General features: G+C 42.0%; 1 protein-coding gene across 1 annotated transcript; it reads right to left on the bottom strand.

The window, feature by feature from the left end:
- Positions 1 to 402: 402 nt before the first annotated feature.
- LOC118893151 (olfactory receptor 10H1-like) lies at positions 403 to 1,335 on the bottom strand. The gene has a single exon (XM_036848387.1). The coding sequence runs from the start codon at positions 1,333 to 1,335 to the stop codon at positions 403 to 405; it is 933 nt and encodes a 310-aa protein (XP_036704282.1).
- Positions 1,336 to 12,645: the final 11,310 nt, after the last annotated feature.

The following is a 12,645-nucleotide window of genomic DNA, read 5'->3' on the forward strand; positions in this document are numbered from 1 at the left end:
CTGCCTAAAGAAGGACTGAGGCATGACCTATTCCATTTCTCTTTGTAGTGTGGGTTTATGATGATGGGAGTAATTAGACCACCCTGGTTTCTGGCAGGAGAAGAACAGATTCCAGGTTTAATGATACCTGACAAAGGGTCTTGCAGCATATAGGAATCAAAGAATCTGACTTTCTGTGTGTTATCGTCTCATACATCTTTCCACCCTGGATACACGCATGATGTTATTTAACCATTTTGCAATCATTTGGATGTTGCCTACAAGGGTCCTTGTAAACCATAAAGCATCAGACAAATATAGGCTATTACATGCTTACAGGGTGCCATATCTAATGGTAGCATCTAGTAACCCAGTTTAGCTATTTCCAAGGAATTCCTCCCAGATAATCACATTTTTTTCTGGCTAGAGCTTATTGAGGATGGTCTTCTTCATAGCTTTCTTCAGCTCCTTGTTCCTGAGGCTGAAGATGATGGGGCTGAGGAAGGGAGTGAGGACTGTGTAGGTGGTGCCCATCAGAGTGTCTGCTTCCAGAGACTGGGGACCCTTGGGCTTGAGATAGATGACAGAGGCAAAGCCATAATGCACGACCACCATGGTGAGGTGGGACACACACGTGGAGAAGGACTTGTGCCGGCCCACGGCTGAGGGGATCCTCAAGATGGCGGCCACGATGAAGGCATAAGAGAGGAGGATGAGGAGACAGCAACCCAGCAGGGCAGTGATACACACCAGGCCCACACCCATGGCCAGAGTGAAGACGTTTTCTCCACAGGCCAACTTCAGAAGAGGCTTTACATGGCAAACAAAATGATAGATCTCATTAGACCTACAGAAAGTGAGTTGGAAAATGGCAGATGTCACCACCAACCCAACGATGGAGCCTCCAGCCCAGGACCAGGCCACCAGGCAGGCACAGCCACGGGGACTCATGAGCACATTGTAGCGCAGGGGGTGGCAGATGGCCACGTAGCGGTCGTAGCCCATGACGGTGAGCAGGAAGGAGTGGGTGAAGCCGAACGTGAAGGAGAAGAACATCTGGCTGGCACAGGCCATGAGGGCGATGGTGTGGTGGGTGGAGAGCAGGTCGGCCAGCATGCGCGGGATGATGGCAAAGGTGTAGAGGACCTCGGAGATGGAGAGGGCGCACAGGAAGAGGTACATGGGCATGTGGAGGCTGGGCTCCCTCCAGATGGTGACCATGATGAGCAGGTTCCCCAGCAGCGTGAACAGGTACATCAGCAGGAAGAGCAGGAAGAACATCAGCTGAAGGTGGGGGAAGATGGAGAAGCCGATGAGGATGAATTCAGTCACTGCTGAGAGGTTGGCTCCCTGCATGGAGACTGTGCCTGCAGTGAGGTGTGACATGCAGAGGTCAGCTACTGGATGGAGGAAGGTCATCAGCTTCCACCATTCCTGGCCCTGCCCAAGGGGCTGCTCCTGATAAATGACAGGTGGCTTTGGTTGAGTTCCTACTCTGTGATTTAATCCTTTCATCAATGTTTTGGGGGAGGTGCTGCTTTTATCACTCTGTTTTGAGTATCTTGAGAATACTCATTGAGAATATTGGGGTGCAGAGTCTAAGCAACTTGTTTTATGGCAAAGCTGCTGAAATGGCAGAGCCAACACCTGAACACATGGCTGGCTGTCCCCAAAGACTCTTCCTTTCTATCCTTCTAGGTTGCTTGCAAAAATGAAAATGTTCCTTCATCAGACCTTCCAGTCATTGCTGCTCTGCCCTCCTGCTCCCTTCTGATAAATCCTGTTCTTCCCAGAGCTGCAGATACCACAAGACATACCTACCCTATGGTATCTCTACCTTAACATGGATCAATCCGATTCTTCCTCTGGAGTTATTCATGCAAGGCATCCGAAGCAGGAAACTGTTGAAATAATGTTCTGGTTGTTTTCCAGATCTCATGCAGCCCATCTGTATGTTCTGAGGCAATGCAACATAGCCATCTGACAAAGGGGTATGGGAGTCAGCTGATTGATTTTGAATCCCTGCTCTGCCCACTGTGTAAACTTGAGCAATTTCTTCACCTCTCTATACCTCCATTTCTCTCTACCTGCCTCAAAGAATGGTTGTGAGAACTAAATGTGTTATTCTTGGACTGTGACCTGGAAAACAATAGGTGCTATCGATGATAATTAAATCAATACATTAAGTGAGCAAATGTACATAGTCTGTGCTCAGTAAATAACGTCAATTTAATGAGATTTCAATGTTTCTTTATGAATAAATAACTTACCTATTTTAATGTGATCTTTTTTATTAGGCAATATCAAGTTTAAAAGGCAGTTAACCGCTAATTTACTTTCCATCGCTATGGATTAGCCTGCTCTGGATAATTCACCTAAATGGAATCTACACTATGAGACCTTTGGGGTGTGGCTTCTTTCACTCAGTATGATGTTTTCAAGGATCATCCATATTGTAGCATGTATGAAGAACTTCATTTTTATGACCAAACAATATCCCTTAATGGATAGACTAAATTTTTTTTACCCATTCACCCATTGTTAGACATTTAGGTTATTTCTGTTTTTTCACTCATGTGAATAGTGCTACTATAAACATTCATGTAGGAGTTTAAAGCATATCAGTGGTTGACAGCAAGATCCTTTTTGACCCACCTCCTAGAGAAATGGAAATAAAAACAAAAATAAACAAATGGAACATAATGAAACTTTAAAGTTTTTGCACAGCAAAGGAAACCATAAAAAAGACAAAAAGACAACCCTCAGAATGGGAGAAGATCTTTGCAAATGAAGCAACTGACAAAGGATTAATCTCCAAAATATACAAGCAGCTCATGCAGCTCAATAACAATAAAACAAACAACCTAATCCAAAAATGAGCAGAAGACCTAAATATTCATTTCTCCAAAGAAGATACACAGAATGCCAACAACCACATGAAAGGATGCTCAACATCACTAATCATTAGAGATATGCAAATCAAAACTACAATGAGGTATCACCTCACACCAGTCAGAATGGCCATCATAAAAAAATCTAGAAACAATAAATGCTGGAGAGGGTGTGGAGAAAAGGGAACACTCTTGCACTGTTGGTGGCAATGTAAATTGATACAGCCACTATGGAGAACAGTATGGAGGTTCCTTAAAAAACTAAAAATAGAACTATCATACGACCCAGCAATCCCACTACTGGGCATATATCCCGAGAAAACCATTACTCAAAAAGAGTCATGTGGAGAGGAACCAAGATGGTGGAGTAGAAGGACGTGCTCTCACTCCCTCTTGCGAGAACACCAGAATCACAACTAGCTGCTGGACAATCATTGACAGGAAGACACTGGAACTCACCAAAAAAGATACCCCATATCCAAAGACAAAGGAGAAGCCACAATGAGACGGTAGGAGGGGTGCAATCACAATAAAATCAAATCCCTTAACTGCTGGGTGGGTGACTCACAGACTGGAGAACACATATACCACAGAAGTCCACCCACTGGAGTGAAGGTACTGAGTCCCACGTCAGACTTCCCAACCTGGGGATCCAGCAACAGGAGGAAGAATTCCTAGAGAATCAGACTTTGAAGCTTAATGGGACTTGATTGCAGGACTTTGACAGGACTGGGGGAGACAGAGACTCCACTCTTGGAGGGCACACACAAAGTAGTGTGCACATCGGAACCCAGGGGAAGGTGCAGTGACCACAGGGGAGACTGAACCAGACCTACCTGCTAGTGTCGGAGGGTCTCCTGCAGAGGCGGGGGGTGGCTGTGGCTCACCGTGGGGACAAGGACACTGGCAGCAGAAGTTTTGGGAAGTAATCCTTGTGGTGAGCCCTCCCAGATTCTGTCATTAGCCCCACCAAAGAGCCCAAGTAGGCTCCAGTGTTGGGTTGCCTCAGGCCAAACAACCAACAGGGAGGGAACGAAGCCCCATCCATCAACAGTCAAGTGGATTAAAGTTTTACTGAGCTCTGACCACCAGAACAACAGTCAGCTCTACCCACCACCAGTCCCTCCCATCAGGAAGCTTACACAAGCCTCTGAGATAGCCTCATCCACCAGAGGGCAGAGAGCAGAAGCAAAAAGAACTACAATCTTGCAGGCTTTGGAAAAAAACCACATTCACAGAAAGATAGACAAGATGAAAAGGCAGGGGGCTATGTACCAGATGAAGGAACAAGATAAAACCCCAGAAAAACAACTAAATGAAGTGGAGATGCAACCTTCCAGAAAAAGAATTCAGAATAATGATAGTGAAGATGATCCAGGACCTCGGAAAAACAATGGAGCAAAGATCGAGAAGATGCAAGAAATGTTTAACGAAGACCTAAAATAATTAAAGAACAAACAAACAGAGATGAACAATACAATAACTGAAATGAAAACTACAGTAGAAGGAATCAATAGCAGAATAACTGAGGCAGAAGAACGGATAAGTGACCCGGAAGACAGAATGGTGGAATTCACTGCTGCGGAACAGAATGAAGAAAAAAGAATGAAAAGAAATGAAGACAGCCTAAGAGACCTCTGGGACAACATTAAACACAACAACATCTGCATTATAGGGGTCCCAGAAGGAGAAGAGAGAGAGAAAGGACCAGAGAAAATATTTGAAGAGATTATAGTCAAAAACTTCCCTAACATGGGAAAGGAAATAGCCACCCAAGTCCAGGAAACGCAGCAAGTCCGATACAGGATAAACCAAAGGAGAAACATGCTGAGACACATAGTAATCAAATTGGCAAAAATTAAAGACAAAGAAAAATTATTGAAAGCAGCAAGGGAAAAACAACAAATAACATACAAGGGAACTCCCATAAGGTTAATAGCTGATTTCTCAGCAGAAACTCTACAAGCAAGAAGGGAGTGGCATGATATACTTAAAGTGATGAAAGGGAAGAACCTACAACCAAGAGTACTCTACCCAGCAAGGATCTCATTCAGATTCGATGGAGAAATCAAAAGCTTTACAGGGCTTCGCTGGTGGCGCAGTGGTTGAGAGTCTGCCTGCCAATACAGGGGACACGGGTTTGAGCCCTGGTCTGGGAAGATCCCACATGCCGCACAGCGGCTAGGCCCGTGAGCCACAATTACTGAGCCTGCGCGTCTGGAGCCTGTGTTCCGCAACAGGGGAGGCCACGGTAGTAAGGGGCCCACGCACCGCGATGAAGAGTGGCCCCCACTTGCCACAACTGGAGAGGGCCCTCGCACAGAAACGAAGACCCAACACAGCCAAGAATAAATTAATTAATTAATTAAAAAAAAAAAAAAAAAGCTTTACAGACAAGCAAAAGCTAAGAAAATTCAGCACCACCAAACCAGCTCTACAACAAATACTAAAGGAACTTCTCTAAGTGGGAAACACAAGATTAGAAAAGGACCTACAAAAACAAACCCAAAACAATTAAGAAAATGGTCATAGGAACATACATATAGATAATTACCTTAAACGTGAATGGATTAAATAATCCAACCAAAAGACACAGGCTTGCTGAATGAATACAAAAACAAGACCCATATATATGCTGTCTACAAGAAACCCACATCAGACCTAGGGACACATACAGACTGAAAGTGAGGGGATGGAAAAAGATATTCCATGCAAATGGAAATCAAAAGAAAGCTGGAGTAGCTATACACATATCCGATAAAATAGACTTTAAAATAAAGAATGTTACAAGAGACAAGGAAGGACACTACATAATGATCAAGGGATCAATCCAAGAAGAAGATATAACAATTATAAATATATATGCACCCAACATAGGAGCACCTCAATACATAAGGCAACTGCTAACAGCTGTAAAAGAGGAAATCGACAGTAACACAATAATAGTGGGGGACTTGAACACCTCACTTACACCAATGGACAGATCATCCAAAATGAAAATAAATAAGGAAACAGAAGCTTTAAATGACACAATAGACCAGATATATTTAATTGATATTTATAGGACATTCCATCCAAAAACAGCAGATTACACTTTCTTCTCAAGTGCGCACGGAACATTCTCCAGGATAGATCACATCTTGGGTCACGAATCAAGCCTCAGTAAATTTAAGAAAATTGAAATCATATCAAGCATCTTTTCTGACCACAACGCTATGAGATTAGAAAAGAATTACAGGGAAAAAAACGTAAAAAACACAAACACATGGAGGCTAAACAATACGTTACTAAATAACCAAGAGATCACTGAAGAAATCAAACAGGAAATCAAAAAAAACCTAGAGACAAATGACAATGAAAACATGACGATCCAAAACCTACGGGATGCAGCAAAAGCCATTCTAGGACGGAAGTTTATAGCTACACAAGCCTACCTCAAGAAACAAGAAATATCTCAAATAAAATATCTAACCTTACAACTAATGGAACTAAAGAAAGAAGAACAAACAAAACCCAAAGTTAGCAGAAGGAAAGAAATCATAAAGATCAGAGCAGGAATAAATGAAATAGAAACAAAGAAAACAATAGCAAAGATCAATAAAACTAAAAGCTGGTTCTTTGAGAAGATAAACAAAATTGATAAACCATTACACACTCATCAATAAAAAGACGGAGAGGACTCAAATCAATAAAACTAGAAATGAAAAAGGAGAACAGACACCACAGAAATACAAAGCATCCTAAGAGACTACTACAAGCAACTCTATGCCAATAAAATGGACAACCTGGAAGAAATGGACAAATTCTTAGAAATGTATAACCTTCCAAGACTGAACCAGGAAGAAATAGAAAATATGAACAGACCAATCACAAGTAATGAAATTGAAACTGTGATTAAAAATCTTCCAATAAACAAAAGTCCAGGACCAGATGGCTTCACAGGTGAATTCTATCAAACATTTAGAGAAGAGCTAACACCCATCCTTTTCAAACTCTTCCAAAAAATTGCAGAGGAAGCAACACTCCCAAACTCATTCTATGAGGCCACCATCACCCTGATACCAAAACCAGACAAAGATACTACAAAAAAAGAAAATTACAGACCCATATCACTGATGAATATAGATGCAAAAATCCTTGACAACATACTAGCAAACAGAATCCAACAACACATTAAAAGGATCACACACCATGATCAAGTGGGATTTATCCCAGGGATGCAAGGATTCTTCAATATACGCAAGTCAATCAATGTGATACACCATATTAACATATTGAAGAAGAAAAACCATATGATCATCTCAATAGATGCAGAAAAAGCTTTTGACAAAATTCAACACCCATTTATGATAAAAACTCTCCAGAAAGTGGGCATAGAGGGAACCTACCTCAACATAATAAAGGCCATATACGACAAACCCACAGCAAACATCATTCTCAATGGTGAAAAACTGAAAGCATTTCCTCTAAGATCAGGAACGAGACAAGGATGTCCACTCTCACCACTATTATTCAACATAGTCTTGGAAGTCCTAGCCACTGCAGTCAGAGAAGAAAAAGAAATAAAAGGAATACAAATTGGAAAAGAAGAAGTAAAACTGTCACTGTTTGCAGATGACATGATACTATACATAGAGAATCCTAAAAATGCCACCAGAAAACTACTAGAGCTAATCAATGAATTTGGTAAAGTTGCAGGATACAAAATTAATGCACAGAAATCTCTTGCATTCCTATACACTAATGATGAAAAATCTGAAAGAGAAATTAAGGAAACACTCTCATTTACCATTGCAACAAAAAGGATAAAATACCTAGGTATAAACCTACCTAGCGAGACAAAAGACCTGTATGCAGAAAACTATAAGACACTGATGAAAGAAATTAAAGATGATACCAACAGATGGAGAGATATACCATGTTTTTGGATTGGAAGAATCAATATTGTGAAAATGACTATACTACCCAAAGCAATCTACAGATTCAATGCAATCCCTATCAAATTACCAATGGCATTTTTTACAGAACTAGAACAAAAAATCTTAAAATTTCTATTCAGACACAGAAGACCCCAAATAGCCAAAGCAGTCTTGAGGGAAAGAAATGGAGCTGGAGGAATCAGACTCCCTGACTTCAGACTATACTACAAAGCTACAGTAATCAAGACAATATGGTACTGGCACAGAAACAGAAACATAGATCAATGGAACAAGATAGAAAGCCCAGAGATAAACCCATGCACCTATGGTTAACTAATCTATGACAAAGGAGGCAAAGGTATACAATGGAGAAAAGACAGTCTCTTCAATAAGTGGTGCTGGGAAAACTGGACAGCTACATGTAAAAGAATGGAATTAGAATAATCCCTAACACCATACACAAAAATAAACTCAAAATGGATTCGAGACCTAAATGTAAGACCGGACACTATAAAACTCTTACAGGAAAACATAGGAAGAACAGTCTTTGTAATAATTCACAGCAAGATCTTTTTTGATCCACCTCCTAGAGTAATGGAAATTAAAACAACAATAAACAAATGGGACCTAATGAAACTTCAAAGCTTTTGCACAGCAAAGGAAACCATAAACAAGACGAAAAGACAACTGTCAGAATGGGAGAAAATAGTTGCAAACGAGTCAACGGACAAAGGATTAATCTCTAAAATATATATACAGCTCATGCAGCTCAATAACAAAAAAACAAACAACCCAATCCAAAAATGGGCAGAAGACCTAAACAGACATTTCTCCAATGAAGACATACAGATGGCCAAGAAGCACATGAAAAGCTGCTCAACATCACTAATTATTAGAGAAATGCAAATCAAAACTACAATGAGGTATCACCTCACACCAGTTAGAATGGGCATCATCAGAAAATCTACAAACAACAAATGCTGGAGAGGGTGTGGAGAAAAGGGAACCCTCTTGCACTGTTGGTGGGAATGCAAATTGATACAGCCGCTATGGAGAACAGTATGGAGGTTCCTTAAAAAACTGAAAATAGAATTACCATATGATCCAGCAATTCCACTACTGGGCATATACCCAGAGAATACCATAATTCACAAAGACACATGCACCCCAATGTTCATTGCAGCACTTTTTACAATAGCCAGGACATGGAAGCAACCTAAATGCCCATTGACAGACGAATGGATAAAGAAGTGTGGTACATATATACAATGGAATATTACTCGGCCATAAAAAGGAACGAAATTGAGTCATTTGTTGAGATATGGATGGATCTAGAGACTGTCATACAGAGTGAAGTAAGTCAGAAAGAGAAAAACAAATATCGTATATTAACGCCTGTATGTGGAACCTAGAAAAATGGTACAGATGAACCGGGTTGCAGGGCAGATGTTGAGACACAGATGTAGAGAACAAATGTTGGTCACCAAAGGGGGGAAACCACAGGGGGGTGGGGATGGTGCTGTGCTGAATTGGGCGATTGGGATTGACATGTATACACTGATGTGTATAAAATTGATGACTAATAAGAACCTGCTGTAATAAAAAAAAAAAAAAGAGTCATGTACCACAATGTTCATTGCAGCACTATTTACAATAGCCAGGACATGGAAGCAACCTAAGTGTCCATCGACAGATGAATGGATAAAGAAGATGTGGCACATATATACAGTGGAATATTACTCAGCCATAAAGAGAAACAAAATTGAGTTATTTGTAGTGAGGTGGATGGACCTAGAGTCTGTCATACAGAGTGAAGTAAGTCAGAAAGAGAAATATAAATACCATATGCTAACACATATATATGGGTTCTGAAGTACCTAGGGGCAGGACAGGAATAAAGATGCAGATGTAGAGAATGGACTTAAGGACACGGGGAGGGGGAAGGGTAAGCTGGGATGAAGTGAGAGAGTGGTATGGAAATATATACACTACCAAATGTAAAATAGATAGTTATTGGGAAGCAGCCACATAGCACAGGGAGATCAGCTCGGTGTTTTGTGACCACCTAGAGGAGTGGGATAGGGAGAGTGGGAGGGAGATGCAAGAGGGAGGGGATATGGGGATATATGTATATGTATAGCTGATTCACTTTGTTATACAGCAGCAACTAACACAACATCGTAAAGCAATTACAGTCCAATAAAGATGTTAAAAAAAAAAAGCATATCAGTGGTTGCCATGGGCTGGGGTAAGGGGAGAATGGAGAGTGACTGTTAATGGATATGGGGTTTCCTTTGTGGGTGCTGAGAAGGTTCTGGAACTAGAAAGAGGTAGTAGTTGCACAACATCGTGAATGTATTTACTGCCGCTGAATTAATTGTATGTTATGAAATGGAGAAAATGGTAAATTTTCTCTTATGTGTATTTACCACAATTTAAAAAATAAGAAACTGTAATGAAGGCCCTTTTAAATGGGCTCATGTCCTAGATCAAGCCCTGACAGGTTGAGAACAAAACAAAATGGGGGAACCAGACACTTTCGTCCCTGGAGGCTGCATTCCCCAAACATCACCGGTTTCCAGAGTTTCTTGGCCTCCCTCCCTTGCAGTCACTTGTTTCTTTCCTTCACTTCTGGGTCAGCACCTGCCTTATGTCCCCAGGACGGTAGCCCCAATGGCCACACTCAGTCCTGATACTCTGAGTTCCTAGATGGCATGAGTCAGAGTCAACGACTTTGAAACAACAGCCTCAAAGAAGAGACTGAATGGGTGAGACCGGGATCTTGCGGCCTGTGCTCTCAGCTTCCCATAGCTCTCCAACATCCAGTGTAAGATTTCTCAATATTTGGGGCAAGATAATTCTTTGCTATGGGGGGTTGTCCTGTGCACTCTAAGGTGTTCACCAGCATCCCTGCTTTTCACCACCAGGAGGCTAGTAGCTCCCTGCTCAGTAGTGACAACCAAAAACATCTCCAGACATTGCCAATGTCCCAATGGGGGCAAAGTTGCCCCCAGTTAAGAACCAATAATCTACAGAGTACAGTTGTAATTCCTTAGCTGTTCCTTCTACCTGGATCTTGGTTCCTCCCCTTTTCCAACTGGCAAACACCTGTTTATCTTTAAGACTCAACTTAAATGGCACTTTCTCTGTGCAACCTTCCTGGACATCTCTTCCCAACAGAGATTTAGTCATTCATTCCTGTGTGCTTCCAAAACAACTCCTGAGTGAGTCTAAAAGTCCTTGCTTTTATATTTTCCATGACCATCATTATAATGTGTCGTGTTGGAGATGCAACTCTCTCTAGCACTGGATTTTGAGTTCTTGATGAGAATAGCTACTCTTAATTGGATGTTGGCACCTGTGCTCATACCTTTCTTATTAAATTTGTACCCCAATATTATGAGGCACCTGCTGTGATCCCTGTTTTATGGAAGTTACAGCCGCATCCCACAGAGGACACAACACTTCTCCAAGAGACCATCGCTCCTGAGTGGGGGAGCCAGGATCTGAATCTACATCTGAATGACCCCTAAGCCTATCTTTTCCTAACATGTTATACTCACCACTTACTGGTGGCTGTTAATGGATGTCAGAGCCACTCCCAGGACCAGGGAGTTCTTAGCTTCACCATACCAGACCAGTCACACATTCCCTCCCTATATTAATTAGATCACAAAAATCCACAGTCATCAATAAAGAAAGAGAGAGGAACTATGAGAAGACAAGAGCTCACCGTGTCTTGGGAAGGTGGTCCAGGGCTGCATATACAACTTCTGGGATGATGGGGATGCAGAAGACAGGTAAGATTGGTGTCTGTTCATTCTGGAAAAAGGCAAAAGTGTGGAGTCAGTAAAAAGATTGGTGGTTGTCAGGGATTCAGAAGGAGAGAGAGAGATGAATAGGTGGAACTCTGGTTTTTTTTAAGGTGGTGAAACAACTCTGCATGATACTATAGTGGGGGATACATGACATTGGGCATTTGTGAAAACTCATAGAATGTACAGCACCAAGAGTGAACCCTCATATAAACTGTGTTATTTAGTTAATAATAATGTGTCAATATTGGTTCAGCAGCTGTAACACAGTTACCTCACGAATGCAGGATGTTAATGAAAAGCCTGTGCATGGAGAGAGGAGGTATGTGGAAATACCTTGCACTATCTGCTCAATTTTCTGTAAACCTAAAACTGCTCCAAGAAGTAAAGTCTGTTAATTTTTTTAAGGAAAATAAAAACCCTTAGAACTATGATGGGTGTCAGTCCAGGATGGCAGAGAAATAGACTGAAGTGTCCCGGCATTGATCCTCCAGGAGAACACCTAGCGGGTTCCTCTGTAAGTGAACTGAACAACCCCAGAGAGAGCAACCTGGCTATCTGGCACTTAGAGGAACCCACAGTGGGGTCAGTCTCCACCCAGGAACTCAGGGACCAAGCCCACCCATGGACAAATCCTGTCCACACATATCCCCTGGGGCAGAGTTTTCCAACTTGAACATTAGAAACTTTAGGTGCTGATGATTTCTTGTGGCTGGGGCTGTCCTGTGCATTATAAGATGCTGAGCAGTGTCCCTGTTGCCCACTAGATGCCAGTATCATCTCCCAATTGTATACAATCAGAAGTACCCTCACACATAGTCAAGTGTCCCCTCGGGAGCAGAACTGCCCCTGGTTGAGAACCACAGACCAGGTCTGTGTCGTCTCCATCTTGCCTTATGGGTCTTCCCCCATCCTGGCTCTCTCTTCTCACTGAAGCTGTTTAGGTTCCCCTCTCCGCATCCTCCCTCCCATCTCAGCCACCTCCTGCCTCCCTTTTTTCTGCCTGTTTTCATCCCTGACTCCTTACCATCACCACACCTG

This window comes from Balaenoptera musculus, chromosome 3 (genome assembly GCF_009873245.2).
Source record: "Balaenoptera musculus isolate JJ_BM4_2016_0621 chromosome 3, mBalMus1.pri.v3, whole genome shotgun sequence".
Taxonomy (NCBI): Eukaryota; Metazoa; Chordata; class Mammalia; order Artiodactyla; family Balaenopteridae; genus Balaenoptera; species Balaenoptera musculus.

Excerpts from the sequence above, each read along its gene's own strand:
- LOC118893151 (XM_036848387.1), bottom strand. The coding sequence starts at position 1,335 with ATGCAGGGAGCCAACCTCTCAGCAGTGACTGAATTCATCCTCATCGGC.